The sequence below is a fragment of the Marmota marmota genome, unplaced genomic scaffold (genome assembly GCF_001458135.2).
Source record: "Marmota marmota marmota unplaced genomic scaffold, marMar, whole genome shotgun sequence".
NCBI classification, from domain to species: Eukaryota; Metazoa; Chordata; class Mammalia; order Rodentia; family Sciuridae; genus Marmota; species Marmota marmota.
Genome location: NW_026000283.1, coordinates 6,184,461 through 6,203,827, shown reverse-complemented (window position 1 = coordinate 6,203,827; position 19,367 = coordinate 6,184,461). Strand labels below are relative to the sequence as shown.

The window sequence follows — 19,367 nt, the reverse complement described above, 5'->3', positions numbered from 1 at the left end:
AAAAAAAAAAAAAAAAAAAAAAAAAAAAAAAATTAAAGTCCTTCCAAGGTCCTTAAAGAAGGAAGTGGCTTTAATTCAGTTGTTTAACAAGGGTAAATATAAAGATGCTAATCTTTTTGACTTGCAGATGGATCCCTGGCTCCTTAAGGCTGCTGATAAAAGTTACTGACACTGGTTTCCTGCAGCTCTATGCTTGCTCTCTCTCCCCCCACTTGGTTGCTCCTGTTGAGCAAGAGGAGGGTGTACCACAGCTAGGGGCAATGAAAGCCAGAACCACCAAGAGAGTAGGCGGTTGGAACAGTAGCCCTAGGGCACCCAGGAAATATTTTTCCCCACATGTGGTCTTTTCAAATTCCCTGTACCACAGACACTACTTTGATTTAAAATGCAGTTTGCTTCTTTCTTGCTTTTCCTGTTTGTTCAGTATATTTTTGTCCCTGATTTCTATTTCTCTATACACATATTTCTTATTCACTGATGACTAACTTTTAAGTGTGGATCTGTTTCAAAAAGAAATTCCCCTCCTCACTCAATTCAGCAAATTACATTAACAGATTTTTCTATAGACTTTAGATGCCACTGCCACCTCTCCTTCCAATATATTGTTCTCAGCCTCTTATTAGCACATTATCTCCTTACTCTGCTAATTAAACATCTGGATGCGCTGAAAAGCTGGCAAAAATATCAGGCTGATTAAAAGAGCTCTCTGATATCTGGAATTGGCGCACGATACACTAAACAATGAAAACTTCATTTCAAATGGGCAAGCACCTTTATCTTGCAATTTTATTGAATAGTGAATTTGTTATTATTGAGATAATATATGTGGAAGCACAAATGTCATGCCTGGCAAACATTAACAAATGCACTAGTAATAATCAGATTGGGCATTCACAGGCTTCATCCTATCAACCACAGGATTCCAACTCATTATGGAAACGAAATAGATTTTAAATACACACTAATGCCAAAATCATCTTTAAAGTTGGACTCTAAAACTAAACATAGAACCAATTCAAAATCAGGACTCACATTCTCATCTAGTTATATATTATAGATTCCAAGCTAATGTTTCATATTCGTAATTGCCTATTATACAGAGCTGACCCTCTAAGACCTCTGTTTTTCTGAGAAAACAGCAAGGCTTCTGTTGAATATAAAAGGCCACAGGCAAGCAGACTAATAATGGCACACAACCTCTAAATTATAATTCATAGGCAAACCAGAAGGGTGAAGATCTACTTACCAATTATCACATTAGATAACACCCCATACAGTATGTTTAGACTGTTACAAAGAAGTGCAAATGATAGTCACAGTGGATGTGTGTGTTCTCTCTCTCTCTCTCTCTTCTCCCCTCTTTTGGGCTAATAATGGTTCTTTTATTGTTCTAAATTGGAAGATGTGGCACCCTACTAACAGCTAAGATCAGGGTGAGATATGGGCATATCAAATGCTAACTAATTTTACTTTTAGGGCTTTTCCCGTTTAAGTTAATAAAGTACAACATAGCTTAGAAGAGGGAGGTTACATTGTCTTGAAGGACTAAACATGGCATTCATTGATCCTACCTTTGCCAATCAATTTGGGGCTATGCCAGTTGGCTCAACTGTGCTGATGAAGATCAAGGACACTAGTTTTTTGGCTAAGTGATGACTTGATTAAACTATTGCCTACTAGATGTCTGCCCTTGGTTGAAAAAAGGGAATGGAGAAGGGAATATGAGCGATTTAGGCAAAACCCATATTTTCCTTATTCTATAAATCAATGTACTTTATGTATATACTTTGGAGATAATACCCATATTATCATCTTCATAAAAATGGATAGCTAATTCATGATAGGAGACCCCAAAGGATGTGGAGCTTAGAGAAGATAATGCTAAGTGAAGTTAGCCAGTCCCAAAAAACCAAATGCCGAATGTTTTGTCTGATATAAGGAGGCTGATTCATAGTGGGGTTGGAAGGGGGAGCATGGGAAGATTAGATGAACTCTAGATAGGGAAAAGGGGTGAGAGCAGAAAGGAGGGGAAATGGGGGTATAAATGAGGGCAGGATGAGATGGGCATCAATACCCTAAGTACATGTATGAAGACAAGAATAGTGTGAATATACTTTGTATACAACCAGAGATATGAAAAATTGTGCTTTATATGTGTAATATGAATTGTAATGCATTCTGCTGTCGTATAAGATAAATTAGAATAAAATTTTTTTTAAAAATAAAAAAAAAATATTTGCCAAGCAATAGGTACTTCCAGATATATTATCTTAGCTAATTCCTGCAATAAACCTGTTGAGTAGATATTCTCATCTTCATCTTACAAATAAAGGGGGAGCTAAATGTGACTGCGTACCTTTCAGTAATGTGAGAGTCATATTAACACATAGCATTCTGACTACAAATCACACATTCAATATCATCATTTAAGCAGCACTGATCTATACTGTAGGACCTCTAAGTGCCTGAATATGAATAGGTATTTAGATTACACAAAGTGGTTAAAGTTAAAATATCCAGACTACTTTGGTTCTACTTTTGACTTTGCCACTTACAATCTATATGATTATGGACAAATTGGTTCAACTCATGGATTTTCAGTTTCCTCATATATAAGATGTGGATAACAATACTACCTACCCACTAGAGTTGTAAGAATCACATGCTATAAAAATCATGCAGATGATATTGAATGCATTCAGGGTGGTATGGCCATAGATTGAAGGTCAATGAAATAAGTATGCCACAGATGGACAAATATTCCATGATTCCTCTTATATGAGGCATCTAAAATAGTCAAATATATAGAAGTAAGTAATAGAATGGTGGTTCCCAGGGGGATGGGGGAAGAGGACATGGGAAGTTGTCATTCAGTGGGTAGTAAGTCACCATTATACAAGATGTGCAAATTCCTGTACAACATAGTACTTATAGTTAACAATAATCGCTCTTACCACACACACAAAAAAATCACCTGTATCCCCCAAACCCAAAGAAACACAAGGAAACTTTTGGAGATGAGGGATAAGTTTATTATTTTGATTGTGGTCATGGTAACACAAATGTATACATATGTCTAAACTCACTATTTATATTTATTATGTATTTTATACCTTTTATAAACTCAATAAAGTTATACAAAAGTCAAAGAGCTTAGCTAGCTTAAATTCTGGAACGTACAGACTTCAGGGTGGCTAGGGATAGAATCCTATAGGTAGGTGACAATGACCTGTAATCACAGCTTTAAGTGCTCAGCCTAAATTTTATTAAAGTCGCCTTAACACTGGCCAGAGGACAATTTACTTCTTTGTAGCACATTTAGTTCATTATAGTGTTTTACAAACTACATTTGGTTATGTTTTCATTTAGGTAGAATCCTATGTGATTCTGAGTAGATGGTCATACTACAGAAACGTCTCATTGGTTTAATTTCACTGATTCAGAACTTGTCACCATTTGGCTAGGGGCTGGATTAAAGTATAACCTTTCTATAACCTATAGGGTAGAGGGTCTGCTAAGGCTGAAAAAAATCCTATTTCTATGACATCTGTAAATTCGCTTTGAGATTAATTAATACACAACTAATTCATCAAAACATATGCTAAACCAGGCATAGTGGCCCACACCTGTAATCCCAGCAGTTTAGGAGGCTGAGGCAGGAAGATTGCAAGTTCAGACACCGTTAGCAACTTAATGAGGACTTTAGCAACTCAGCAAGACTGTCTCAAAATAAAATATAAAAAATGCTGGGAATGTGGCTCATGGGTTAAGTGCCTATGGGTTCAATCCCTAGTACAAATATATATATTTGCATATATATATATATATATATATATATATATATATGCTAATAGATTCTTCATTGATGCCACATGTTTATTACCCACTTTAAATTACTTTATTTCAAGAATTATCTTATTAATTTTCAAATATAAAGTATGCAGATGGATGTCAAGTAGTATTAGTCTTAGTTGACAAATAACATGTTAGGTTCACTCATAGAGTAGTGAATTCAGTCACAGTGTGAATTTTCTACCTACCATGTGCATCTGGAAGCACTTAGAAATTTAGGCTCTCACTCCTAAGTGCGGATCCTTTAATAAATAGGTTTCTTGGAAATGCAGGGATTATGATAATAAGAGAATAATTTGGAAAATGCTTTCTGTTGTCAGGTCTTTTGTCTCCAACTAAACCTCAAAAGTAAATGGGGAGAGGGTGTCTGGCCCTTAAATAGAGCTAATATTATCAGTTCATTGCTCCTCTTTTATTTTCCTACTTATTAAACACTGCATTATACGGTGACATTCAGAACATGAGGTTCATTGATCCATGAGCTTATATGTGTTCATAACTCAGCCATGGTGCTGTTGTCTAGATCTAGAAACACTATACTATAAAAGGCTTGCAAATAGCTATTGCTTTTAATGAATGGTGACTTGTTATGAAGAATGATTCCTGGAAGATCATTCTCTTTTAGGCAATTAACTTATTGATTTTGCCAATGAATATGAATATAGACCTCTAGAAGAACTTGTACAAGAGAAGCTTGGGCAAACATGTGACAAATACTCAAAGGATTGGGGGGGGGGAGGCCATTTGATTAAACCCTCTTATTGTACATCTTTTTAACCTCCTTGACAATCTTCCTACAACATCACAATTTTCTCACTGTGTAAAATAGATTATTTGATGACTGAAAAGCTTATAAAACTCACAATGCTTTATATGATCTGGCTTCTGCTCACTGTTATAAACTAATACCTCTCTGACTTACTGTGTTCCAGCAATAATGACTTGCCTTCTACTTCCTAAAAGAGCCTAGTACATTTCTACCCAGGGCATTTGTACATGCTGTTTCCTCTACCTGAAACATTTTCCCTGGAGTCAGGTGAGGCTTGTCTTACCACCCAGTCTTGGTTAGGTCCTCCATACATATTTGTGTCACCCTCAGGTTTTCATAGCACTCTTCAGAATTTTAAATATGTAACCATTTATGTGGATTCTTGCTAGACCATAAGCTCAATGGAGGCAGAACCTTGTCATGGTTATCATTTTTCCAAGTGCCAAGCACAATACTAGGCAAGAAGTGGTTATGAATGGAAAACAGTACCCCATGGGAAATGTTTGGCTGAGTGGTAAACATTGGAGTCAAATATTTGAATCAGCTGTATCCAGTACTATATTTTACTGCATAATCATGACTACCATATTAACATATTACCAAGTATTCCTTGCATCCTAACCCTGTACCAAAGACAGTTTAGTAATACATGACTTTTAAGTAATACTAGCTTCATATAAAGGATATATTCCATTGAATCTGTGATGGTTATGCAGTGAAACACAGTAAAACGTTTTTCAAAGTTGGGGATGCTGTAGCACTGAGCTAATACTGTCACAAGTCTTATGTGACTATTGCACTTCACATGTATCTAGTGAAAATTAAAAAAAAAACAAACTTTAAATAAAATTAAAATACTGACATGTGGCTGGTGACCAGCCAATGCAGAATTTGATTGATCCAAATATTTAGATATTGGATGGTTTATAAATTAAGGCAAAAATCATAACATTGTTTTAAATTTTTACTGTCAAATTTATCATTTTGGGGGCTGGGGATGTGGCTCAAGCGGTAGCACGCTCGCCTGGCATGCGTGCGGCCCGGGTTCGATCCTCAGCACCACATACAAACAAAGATGTTGTGTCTGCCGAAAACTAAAAAAATAAATAAATATTAAAAATTCTCTCTCTCTCTTAAAAAAATTATCATTTTTTTCCTATTGTAGTTTTTTTCTTTGTTTTAATTTGAAGATCTCTTTTCCAATGTGGTATCTGTCACCTTTATTTTCTTTTCATGGTATTTGAAGTTTACCTTTAACTCAATAATCTAGCTGGAGTGTTTTTATTTATCTTATTCTTTTGGCATATGCTATGAGCTGAATCTAAGTTTTTTTTCTTTTAATAGTTGTCCTAGCACCATTTATTTCATAATGCTTCTTTTCCCCACTGTTTGATGCTGGATTTATGATATAACAAAGTTTTATTTGTGATTGGGTGTGTTCTAGAGCTTTTGTTTGGTTTTCTTGATCTGTCTGTTATAATATCAGTATCACTTTATTTTAATTATCATATCTTTGAATTATACTTTAATGTCTGATGGTTCCCTTCATTATTCTTTGTTTTAGCTACTGTGATTCAGTCAATATAATATTTAAATACTTTTTTCATGTCAATTCATATGTGCATGTAATATATGGTGATCATATCTTCTAACGTCCAAATTAGACCACAATTAACCATGAAAATGTGTTCACCATAATATCAATGTTAAGTCTCCTCCTCCAAGCATAGGGTTGTGTACATGTTAGATGCTTGTTAACTAATAGGATAAATGAGGTCAAAACATTTGATAGGTGTGTGACTTCTACAGTAATTAGTTTTTATAGTAAGATAACTTTTATTTTTGCATGTTAAGAAAAAAATGCAAAGGTTATTTGCTCTGTTTTGTTTTTACTGTTCAAGGAGCTCTTAGATGGCTTATAGTGAAGCTGTCACCCACATGTTCAATGCAGCCCAATTAGTTACTAAGAGTCACAATGCATTGAATCAGAGTGTAACTAAAGTCAAAGCTGTAGGAAGTAGCAGCAACACTAATGAATATTCAAAGCTGATCACGATGCAAAAAAAAAAAAATCCCACCATGCTTTAAATATCAGCTATAATATGAAGTAATCAGGTAGCAACTACTTGAAGCAACTGCTTGAAAGTGATGTTTTTGATTGGAAAATTTCTCAAGAATTATATTTTAAAAATTAGGACTACTTTAAAAAAAGATTCAATTGACACTTTCTGATTTAATTAAAATACACACACACATATACAAACAAGTATGCAAATGTTAATCATTAGTCATATCCAACTAAATGAATTGAGGTTTTCTGATAAACTGAGATCATCAAGTGAAGGGTATTTAATGTATTCTTAGGGGTAATACTTAGACACTATGAAAGTGGAATTATTGGTCTAAAAGCTTAGTCATGGTGCTTTCAGAGGTTATTCAATCTATCTTTCTATCTCAAAGTAGAATTGAATCTATATTTATCATCAATATCATCTTAATCTTACTAAAGGAATAAAATGGTAATTGAAACTCTCAAGGAGCCTTCCACCCCTGCTCCCTAAAGAGACAATCATAAAAATACACTAAGCTCATATCAGGGTCTTTGATTTTTAATTTGCATATAGATACACAGTTTTAAAGAAATGTTCAGAGGTCAATACACATTCAGAAAAAAAATCTATAATTTCTGTATTCACATATACCACAGACATTGAAAATTGATAATCCATTAATTCATTAATATTTAATTGATCCATTCATTAAACATTTTTGGCTGCCTTGAGGTGACCTTGAGGCCATAAAAATGCTTGATAATTAAATACTCAATTATTTTTATTACTTGAATAAGACAGGAAACTTATTTTGGCTCAACCTTAACTGAGTCAGAAATTATAATTGCATAGGTTTTCAATGTATTTTCTGAACATAACCTTTTAATTAATATATCAACTGAGAAATCTCTATAATTGTACTAGTGAAGCAGATCACCCACTTTTATATCTTGGATCTATCATTTGCTTGCTGTATGATATTTAGTAACTTTCTTAATTTCTCTGTGTTTCAGTTCCCTAATTTGTAACATAGCATCCATGGTAGTTCGTACATCATGGGATTAAATGAAATTATTCAAATAAAGGGTTCAGCGCACTGATTTGTACATAGTAATCCCTGAATACAAGTGAGGTGCATTATTTTTAATTATATTGGGCATATACCTATGTGTTATGGTTTGGATATGAGGTATTACTCAAAAAGCTTGAAGTGATTAGATTATGAGAGCTGTAATTTAACCAATAGATTAATCTATTTCTGGATTAATTTGAATGGACTAAAGGAGTGGTAACTGTAGGTAGATAGGGTATGGCTTGAGGAAGTAGGTCACTGGGGACATGTCTTTGGGGTTTATATTTTGTTCCTGGTGCCCTACTTGCTCTCTCTGCTTCCCGGCTGCCAAGAGTTGAGCAGTTTTCCTTTGCCATGCTCTCTGCTCGGTTGTTCTGCTTCACCTTAGGCCCAGAGCAATGGAGTACATGGACCATAGACAGAATCTCTGAAACTCCTAGCACCCAATTAAAATTTTTCCTTCTGTAAGTTGTTTTTTTGGTCAGTATTTTGGCCACAGAGATGAATATCTGACTAATATACTATGGGCCATGGGTCATGCTAAATGTATAGCAAGAAAAACATAAAGATAGAATATAATTAGGCATTTGATTATATGTAATGTATATTATAAGTACTAGGGGAGATTGAGGTGGTAAATGTCAAAAGAGTTTTCATGGGAGCTGGGGCTTGAATTGAGACTTAAATAGTAGACAGAGCATCCTCTGAATAGAGGAGAAGGCTATTATAGTTTGAATCTGGAATGTCCCCTGAAGACTCAGGTGTCAAAGGCTTGTCCCCAGCTGGTGGTGCTATTGGGAGCTAGTGAGTTGGGGGTAGTTAGGAGTTAGGGGCTAGTTGGAGGAGGTAGGTCACTGGGTGTGTGCCTTTGAAGGGAATATTTGAACCCTGAATCCTTTTCTTTCTTTCTCTTTCCTTTCCTTTTCCCTCTCCTTCTCTGCTTTCTGGCCACCATGAGCAGGAAAGACACAAAAGGTGAGCAGCTCCATTTTGCCATGCCCTTCTAACATAATGTATTGTCTCATCACAGGGGCCAGAAACAATGGAGCCACGTGACTATAAACTCAAACCCCTGAAACTGTAAGCCAAAAATAAATCTTAATTCCTTTAAATTGATTTTCTCAGGTGTTTTGTCATGGTGATGGAAATCTGACTAATATAAAGGCTATCAAGTAAGAGGAATATTAATGAAAAGAAAGAAAATGAAGGTGAAGATGAGTTTTGAAGGGCCATAAAAGTCAGCTAAGTAGTTGATCAGTTTATCATTTAATTTTAAATCTTATTCTGGCTTCCCAAACAAGGCTTTCATTTATATGGGTAGTAAATAGTCTCTTTAGAAATGGTCTATTCTAAGGGGTATGTATATATATGTGTGTGTGTGTGGGGGGGGTGTTGTTTATTGTCCTTTCACTGTTTCAGTTGAATTATTTCATTTAATAATTACAACCACCATATAGACAGTTAATGTTATTATCAACCCATTTTCGTTTTGTTCTAGCCAGAATAAGTAAATGAAAAAAACTCCAATTTAGTACTTAGGTCATGATTGCTGAATCATTGATTGTTATGGTTTGGATGGGAAATGTCCCCCAAAAGCTCACATGTGGGACAATATAAGAAGGTTCAGAGGAGAAACGATTGAGTTTTAAGAGTCTTAACCAATCAGTGAATTAATCCCCTGATGGGATTAACTGAATGGCAACTGAAGTGGTAGTGTGTTGCTGGAGGAGGTGGGAATTAGGGCCTGGTTTGGGGGTATATATTTGTATCTGGAGAGTGAAGTCTCTGTTTCTTGATCACCATGACATGAGATGCTTCCCTCTGACACACACTCTACCATGATGTTTTGCCTCACCTAGAGCCCCAAGGAATGGAGCCAGCCTTCTATGGACTAAGACCCCTGAAATTGTGAGTCCTCATATAAACTTTTCCTACTCTATAATTTTGCTGGTCATGCCCTTTAGTCACAGCAGTGAAAAAGATGATTACAATATTGATTTAAGCTCCATATTTGAATTCAAATGACAAGGTATTCAATTGTCTAAGTAATACAGAAAACTACAGGGTAAAATTGAATAATCTACTTCATTTTTAATAGACAGAAATTAGAATTTTTTGATATTTCATGTTTTCTTGGGAAGGAAGTATGGGGAAAGCGAAGATTTGTTATTTTAAGTGTATTCAGAGGTGGTTTGGGCTGCTTTGAAGTCTGATTTTACAATGCATTAGATATTTTTATCAATTTGACTCAAATAGAAGTGGTTGCCTTGTAGCCTAGGGGTCATGTGTAGCTTTTTAAAGTGCCATGTGCACACAATCTAAAAGTTGATTTCATAGAAGAATGGGATGGAATAGTGGCCACTAGACACTGAGAAGGATGGGAGGGAGGAGGATGGAAAGAAGTTAAATAAAACAGTACCAAAATACAGTTGGATAGGAGAATTTAGTTTTGATTTTCTATACCACAACAGGGTATCTACTGGTTACAATGATCTATGAAATATTTAATATAAGTAGAAGAGTATGACAATTCCCAACTCACAGAAATGATTGATGATTGAGAAGATGGGAATACACTTTATCTTGATTCGATTATTTATTATACATTACATGTGTATATCAAATTATTGTACTGAAAACTCTAAATAGGTAAAATATTATATCTCAATAAAAATAATAAAACTTTAAAAAGTGTAGATCTTGAATTAAATACACACAAAAAAATCTATTGTGAATTGTCTCCATGCTGTTCCCTCTGAAAGATATTAAGTGTTACCAAGAGGTAGAGAAACAAGAGAGAGCTGTAGAGAATTAAGACCAAGTAATATTTTGCAGTGTGTATAGTGCCAAGTACACTAACATCTGACTTGCACTGTGGTACATTAATTAAATTTAGTATAATAAATGCCATAGTTATGGTAGCAGCATGTTAAAAAAAACAACTCTAAAGTTGTGAATTGGAAACTTGCCTCTGCTACTTTCTAGCTGTGTGATCTTGGATAAGTCATTTATTACCCTACCTTGAGCCTTAGTTTTCCCATTTACAAATAGGGAAAATAATATTTCCCATATCTCATAGAGATATTGGGGGAATTAAAGGAGATTTAACATACAAAATGAGTTTAGAATATTGCTTGGTCATAGCAAATTTTCAATAAATGATATCTTTTTAATATTATTGAAATTAAGAAGTAGTATAACTTCAATATAATTTATACTGAGAATAATTTTCACCCTTGTCCAGGTTGGTTACCACTGTGCTCAAAGCTTTGCTAATCCTTTTTTATATGAGCATTTTATAAATTACTGACCTCCATCATTGTCCAAGTTGTCTCCACAAAGCATTTCCATGACAACATTGCAACCTGTCCCACTCCATCCCACCTGACACACACAGTGCCAACCATTTTGATCCAGGGTACATCGTCCATTTCCAAAGCAGAGCCCTGGGCAGCCATCTGAAAAGACAGCAGAGAGTAACAATCACAGAGACATCAGAATGGGATTGGCCAACGATGATGTATCTGCCTACAGGGAAACACCTAATCATCTGGGCCCCATTCAGATGAGGTGTTGAATAAATGGAAGAGGAGCTTGCTTACTTGCAAAACCTTCCCAGGGAACTTGTTATCTCTTACTTTGCAGTGCTTTTCCTTAGAGAGCCAATTAAGCATTATTAATGCTAACCCCAATTCCCAACCTCTAGTTCGGACAGGATGAAAACTATGGTGGGAATAAGAAATGTTTTTTGTTTCTTTTCGAAAAACGTGTCTCCTCATATCAATCAAAATAGGAAAGATAATGCTGTATGGTCAATAAGTTGGAAAAATATAGTAGTTTCTGTGAAGAGCAACTTTCCCTGACTACTTCTAGCCTATGCTGATTTTTCCCTTGTGATGTATTGTTTCAGGGCTTAGGTATGTGGGTATACAGTTCAGACCATACCATTAACTATTTGTTCATATGGTGCCTTAGAAATGTGCTGCAATTGATTTGTATCTACTTTTAAGATTATTATTGATTTGAGTGCCAATTGGAATATTTGCTTCTCTCATGTCTCCCACAGAAGCTAGCATAATAGTATGCCTGTAACGATAATATTACATGCTCAGCAAATGTTTATGGAATTAATCCATGTCTGATTTAGACTTTTAGATATCTAGAGAGTAACTGGAAAATATATTTAATATGAAAGTGTAATGTTTAAATGGCCTTTATCCATTGATAAAGCATCAACACCAATAAAGGTCCCTCTTTAGACTTTTCTTAATTTTCTTTTTTCAAATGCCCTACTCTTTCTACCAGTAGTTCAGAGATAGGCTCTATTAAAAGGTAACTGAATGTGCCAAGTGATCAGTGGCGGATGAACAGAGACAGCAATAATAGCATATATCTTTTGGATATTTTCCCAGTAGCAATACAAGGTCAGAGACTTGGATTTTATTGGGGATAATACAGTCAAAATTCGTTTTATTTTCTGCCTTTGACAGAAAATCTCATATAAGTTTGAAGAACAAAAAATAAATTTAAAAATTTGTAGAAGTAATCCAGTGTTCTTTTCAAACAGTTTTCTATGCAATTATCAACAGACCAGAGGAAAAAAAAGAATCTTTAAAATAAAATGACAGATGGCTGTTGGAAAATATGAAGTTTTATATATATATATATATACTCAAGTCATGGCACAGGCTGAACATACATAGACTTGAGAAAGTAATGTATCCAGATCCATTCTAATGGATATTTAATGGATAAGGAGAAATTGGGGATAATTTTGGATATATTCAACTTCTGAAGCTGAAGTGATGAAAGATACTAGCATATTTGACAGAAAATCCCTTTGTCTGTCAAAGGCAGATCCCTGCAGGGATGGATGATGGGGTACTTCTAAGGGGATAATTCTGCCCTTGTTAGGACTTTAGAGTCCTTGTATATGGATTTAGAGATATTTTGTATGCTAAAAAAGTAGTTTAGCTAACTAAACCTAGTTTACTTAATAATTACGTCTGTGTGTGTTGTACACATCCACCCACCTACCCACTCACACATTACAGACACACACAAACTCAATAAAAAGACAAAGAAAATTAGTCCTTAAAACTTCTCATCAGAGGCCCTGATGTAGCTCAGTGGTAGAGTGCTTGTCTAGTGTGTGTGTGCCAGTGGGTTTGATTCTCGGCACCACATAAAAATAAATAAATAAAATAAAGGTCCATCAATAACTTAAAAAAAACCTTCTTGTCAGTCCATTCTATTTTATGTGAATAAGTGACTTTTAGAAGTTGGTAAAACAAATTACCTTTTAGTTCAACTATTATGGTCTGAATCTGACAATATTACTCTTATATAAAGTTGCCAAAAGCAAAAACAAACCAAATAAAACATAAAACAAACAAACAACAAAAAAAAAAACCAACCAAAACACCACCCTTCATTGCCCACATGCATATTTTCTGCTTAAAGTTTATTTCTGCTATAAAACTGATGAGAAAAGTCTTACCTCGCACAGCATCTAAGTAGTGTGCTAAAAAAAGGAGGGAAAAGAGTGATTGAATGAATTTCTGGGAGACCAAAACTATACAACATGTACTAATGGTTTACCATCTGTTGCCTGGGAGGAGAACAGCAAACTCTGAACTGATGAAATGCCTGCAGCTCAAAAGTTGGTACACTGGCCTGTGACGTTTGTGAATAATATTTTCTGTGGGAAAAATATTAATGGCTTTTCTGCAAGAAACTCTATTAGGCTTCCTAAAAAAGTGTCATATTTCACTAAAAGTATAAGACCTGCATTTTTACATTTCAGTAATAACTGCTGTGAAAGAGCACTAGCTTCAACTTCTTATTAGTAATATCTTTACAAGGGAATTCTGGAGTAGCCATCTTTGGTAATCATCACAATATTTAAATCCTCTTATGTGAAGGCAATAAACTTACTGTAGTGCAGGAATGTAATTACTTAAGCTGTATCTGAATCTCACCCCTCACCACCTTTTTAATGAATCTTAAATATTTTTCATAGTCACAGAAAAAGACTTACTGTACTTTTAGGAGGGTAGTAATGCTGTTTATTAAGATTATATGTTATATATATTATACATTACTTTGGCAGGTTCGAACCATTATAACAAAATACTTTCACCTAAAAATGAAAGCTAAAGTACAGTCTACTGGGGAGAAAAGCACACAAATAATGAATTATATATCTAGAAACCCCTTCCCTTGCCTTTGCTGTGTGAATTTTTTGTCTAGTCATGGAGTGCCACTGGAACACTATGACCTACTTTCCTTAGCTGAACAATGGGAATTGTACATGTCCCTCTTTCTATGCAAGAAACCTTTGTGGCAGGCATGTGTATGTGTCAAGGGCTTTATTTTTTTTGAAAGTGTTTTATTATGGAAATCTTAATTATTATCATTGTATTTTATAACACAAATATCACAAGATAAATTATTATGTAGGCATTCCCATGCCTACTGAATGTTCTTATAGGCAGTATCCTGAAAATTCGTGAAATTGGTGACAAGGGGTGAAAGAGGGGGGATACTTCAGTACTAACTCTGTACTACCAAATAAGGATAAACAATTTGACACATATGTTCTGTTGATGATAGGTCAGGAGTGTCTTCCTCATATACATTAAAGACAGCCTCTAATGATATCAAATGGCCTCTGTTAAAGTAGTCCCATTTAATGAAATTGCCTCTAAGTGCTTTCAACCGAAACAACCTATACTTTTCAAAGGGAAAAAAATGGGCAGTGAATGTTACCTTCACAACAAAAGCACTTCTCTTATTAACTAATGACACTTTACTCCAATGTATCATCTTTTCTTTGAGTATACTCATAGCACTTGAAACAGAAAATATAAGGAATAATGAGGTAATGAGTAAGAAAAATGACATAAGGAATAAGTAGAATAGTATCAACAAAATAAGAACCCTTCCAGTTCACAAAACTTGGAAACTTGTAGCCAACCCTCCACGTCCTCCTCTTTTCCAACCTCAAGTTCTACTAAAATTCTGGCCACTGACTCACTAGACAGCTTTACTTCTCATTAGCCCAATTTACTTTGGTCAAAGTATGGTGGTACTTACCAATTGTGCAGTGGTCGCCCTCCCATCCAGGGCTGCACTCACATTTTCCATCTTTACATTGGCCATGTTCAGCACAGTGAGAATGACAGGAGCGTTCTTCACATGTTGGTCCTACCCAGCCTTCTTCACATTGGCAAATTCCCCTTGAGCAGACCCCATGGCTACCACACTCCATGGTACAGAGCTCTGTGGGGAATTCAAAGAACATATATTAACATATTTTATTAAATATAACATTCATTCTTTTTAAAAACATGAGAATTAATAACTATCCTAGTCCACACTTTGTTTTTAAACTAAGTGGTAATGAACACTGTATCCAAATAAAATGTCACAAAGATCCCTAGCATCTTGGTGAACATACAAGAAATTCTGTAAGAAAGGTAGTTAAGTATCCAGTACAAAATAAACCCTAACCCAAATTGATTTTGAGAATTCTATAGCATGATAATGACATTCAAGGCTTAGAAATGCAATGAATGTCCAACAAATGCCAAGGAGTTTTCCCTAAAAATTCATTAAGATGACAGATAATGTTGCAGGAATTTTATGATACTACAAGAAATCACTGGGGGAAAAAACAATAAAATAGTTCGCTAACTTCATTCAGGAAGTCAACTTCAATAATTGGAAAGATAACTTTCTAATACCATGAATAATATACAAAAGGTAAAACTTCCAATGACAGTAGTCAACTGGTTTCTCTGATCATACAATCATACAAAATGACTCCTGGTGGATCAAAGTACATAGTCTTCTTATTCTGACATGTGTTCAATATTAGGCAATATAATGATGGTGTGTACTGGCTCTGCTGAAGTTCCTCCTTTATCCCCTTGACTGTTTGATGAAAAATGTTGAATATCAATAGAGAAACCAAATAAAAGCTTGCCCAAGTCTTTTCTTGATGTAAATTTACTTGTTAGGTGAGAAGTCCAATACTGAAAGAATGCAATGGAGTTGGATTTAATGGCCACAAAGAACAAAAGGGTTTGCAGAAGCTAAGTTGTCTGTTTTATAGACTTCAATTCTGAAACTGTGGGTTTTTTTTTGTTTGTTTGTTTGTTTTTGGTACCAGGGATTGAACTCGAGGGCACTTGACCACTGAGCCACATCCCCAGCCCTATTTTGTATTTTATTTAGAGACAGGGTCTCACTGGGCTGCTTAGTGCCTCATTTTTGCTGACGCTGGCTTGGAACTCATGATCCTCCTGTTTCAGCCTCCTGAGCTGCTGGGATTATAGGCGTGTGCTACCATGCCCACCTCTGAAACTGGTTTTATATGTTAAGAGGTATAGAGATGCAATGATATTAATAGAATTCATAGGTAGTAGAGTACTTTTTCAATGAGTGCCAATATTTTTCTGATAAAGCTTTGGTTGTGGATATTATTATAATTTGTATCAATTTGTTCACTAAATTATTCACAAATATTTTTGAAGGTGAGGAAATAATGGAAAGACTAATAGATTTGAAATAAAGATACCTATATACCTGTTAACTCTGCTTAATAGCTATGTACCCTTGGACAACTTACCAACATGTTTTCTTAATCTCTGCTTGTATAAGTATACAATGAAAGTAAATATATACACCTCAAAGGTAGAATGGGGATATTTGAGATATATTTTAGAGGCAGAACCATCAGGACTTCCTCAATTGTTACATATGGGTGATAAAGAAAAGGGAAAATAAAAGTTTGTCTTAAATAAGTAAATGGATAATGCTACTATTAATGGAATGGGAAAAGCTAGGGGAGGAATAAGGGTGTAAGGCCACCCAATAAACCTTAGAATACATATAGAGAGCCAAGTAAAAATGTCAATTAATCAGTAAGATACATGATTCTGACAGGTTAGGACTGAAATATAAAATCTTTAGTCTATAGGTAGTTTTAAAAAGCATGGATCCTGTTGATATCCCTAAAGAAAGAAAACAGAAGAGTCTCAGGAATGATCCATGAAATAATCAAAGATTTATTGAATGGATAGATTGTTATAATACATACCATTATTATTTTTCATTTAAAAATTAAAAAGATCAGGTTAAAAAAGGAACACCAAGGAAAGGAATCTGTGAAGGAGAGGGCAATGAGTGATAGGAGGAAATTCAGCAAAACTGTGGTATAACTAAACAAAGCCCAAAGAAGGCAGTATTTCAAGAAAGGAGTGGTTACATGTAATCAACAATGCTGAGAGGTCAAGTAAGACATAGGCAGGGATGGGCCCATTTGGTTTATCAATATGAAAATTGTGGATGACTATAGAAGAACTGTATCTAAGGTGGACTGGAAGAGGTGAAAGAGTGAACAGAAAGTTGTTCAGGGAATCACCAGGTTGTAAGAAAAGTCTAGACCACAGAAAAATATATTTTAAAAAGTTCAGGCTTGGGGCTGGGACTGTGGCTCAGTGGTAGAACACTTGCCTAGTATGTGTGAGACACTGGGTTCCATTCTCAGCACCATATATAAATAAATAAAATAAAGATCCATTGACCACTAAAAATTAATTTAAAAAAGTTCAGCCTTGGTCTAATAAGTGATAGCTTAGATAAAAATATCCTGAAACAGTCCTTAGTCCTTATATCTTAGTTCTGAATCTGATTGATAATATGGGATTATAATTTCATTTTTTGTAGTAAATCTGAGATTATAATTCTGTTCCCTAAATAGTCTCCTTCAAGACACTAAAAAAATTGAACTGAAAGTGTCATTCTAAGATTAAAGAACTAATTGGCCAAAGCTAATCAAGTCAGAACTGACTCGAAAAAATAGAGACAGTTACAAATCTTAAGCACGAGAAACATCATTTCTGGTTTTTGCTTGAAAACTAAAAGGAATAGATGAATAGTATCAGCAAGATGATAGACTAGGCTATTCTCAATGTAAACTCTTTGAAAAATTAGATATAAGGGAACAATTTTCAAATCATAACTCACAAGAAAGAGAAATCTTTAAGTGCCATAGGCAAAGAAGATGCTGTGAGTCAAAGCACTAAGCTCATGAGTCCATTCTCTGGCACTCTTGAGGGTTATCAGACAAAATAATGACTACAGACTTGTGTATTTATGCCCACAGAGGGAAAAGAGATGCAGCTTTGGGTTCATTGAAGTTGAAGAGTCAGACTGAAACTCCTGCAGAAAGCCAGGACTCTTGAAAATCTGCAATTTCAGTGAAATGGTGACTGATAAACTCCACCCACTATCTCAGAGAGATGGAGAGGAAGCATTGATGATATGGTAAAAATGATGATAATGATAACAGCAATAAACTTGAGAGTTAGAAAACAATGTGGGAATAAAATACCATGAAATAATAATATGTAAGTTGGAATGCCCTGAGTGAAATATTTGTAAAGTCTTGTATTGTTCAGGAGTTACATGAGATACTTTGTCAACTATGCATATGAAAACTTAAAGGTGGAATTTTCTTTCTAGTAATAGAGGACAAAGTAATTTTTACTATTCCTTCCTGATAAGAACCAGAAAATCTGTAAAAAAATATTTTAAAATCCTTTGGAAGATACTGGATTTCACAAAACAGTAAAGAATTACTGTGTCAAGTTCCAGGAGAAAAGTAAACACAGAGTGGTGAGCCTGACATTTATGAATGCTTTTCCTGTAGACGGGTTTGTCAGTTATGGTAGAAGAAGTTAAAAAAGGCTTAGAAGCTGGGTCCAGCTTTGTCAGTCTCATGGGTGCAGAAAAAATATTTTAATAGATAATGACTAAGAAATCTCCAATATTGAAGAAAACATTAATACAAATATATGAAGTAAAGTTAAAGGAATATAAAAGAAAAAAGGAAAAATTTATAAATGCAGCAAAAGACTTTCTGTTTCCCTTGTTCATTAACTGAATAAACACACAAATTAGAAAAAAATATGAAATATTTGAACAACATGATTAACAGATTTGATCTAATTGACATATATAGAACATTGCAATAAATGACTACAAAATACACATAATTTTCAAATGCACATGGGACATTTACAAATATTAACCATATGCTGGGCTCTAAACCAAATCTCAACATATTTCAAAGTATTGAAATCATATAGGAGAAGGAAGATGGCGGCGAGGGGAGTGCATTGCCCCCGTGTGCTGCTTCACTGTGTGGGAGTATGACAAGTCAGGATGGCTAAAGGATATCTTGTTAGGAATTTCCAGCAATAGTGGGGTGCTCCAGAACCTGGAGGAAGGATTTCCATCGCACGAGGATCGGCTACGGGGACTCAAACGCGAGAGGTTTGTCGCACGGAGGGTAACACTGCTTATTCAGCAAACCGCCCCGCGGCTAGAGTCTGCAGCGCGCGCTGGGAAACGAGGAGATAGCGACGCAGGGATACAGCGCTGCAGTTTCTGCCAGCCGTGCAAGCACCGTACTCAGGGCTGAATTCTGGGTTCGAGACGGGGGAAGGAAGCAGTCCATCGCGGTTCTCCACACCGGTCAGACCACAGAGGAGGCCAGCAGCGACCATGCTGGAAAGCTGACGTCACCATCCCTGTTTTCGACTGACCGCAG

General features: G+C 35.3%; 1 protein-coding gene across 4 annotated transcripts in view; it reads right to left on the bottom strand.

The window, feature by feature from the left end:
- The window catches only part of Tenm1 (teneurin transmembrane protein 1), a 796,988-nt gene that overhangs the window by 174,879 nt on the left and 602,742 nt on the right, over positions 1 to 19,367 (bottom strand). For all 4 annotated transcript variants that reach the window (XM_015498499.2, XM_048797132.1, XM_048797133.1 and 1 more), the window contains 3 exons: positions 14,843 to 15,028; positions 13,245 to 13,268; positions 11,056 to 11,202 (listed from right to left, as the gene is read on the bottom strand). In XM_015498499.2, the coding sequence (XP_015353985.1) occupies positions 11,056 to 11,202; positions 13,245 to 13,268; positions 14,843 to 15,028 (357 nt within the window). The remainder of the gene's footprint in view (positions 1 to 11,055; positions 11,203 to 13,244; positions 13,269 to 14,842; positions 15,029 to 19,367) is intronic.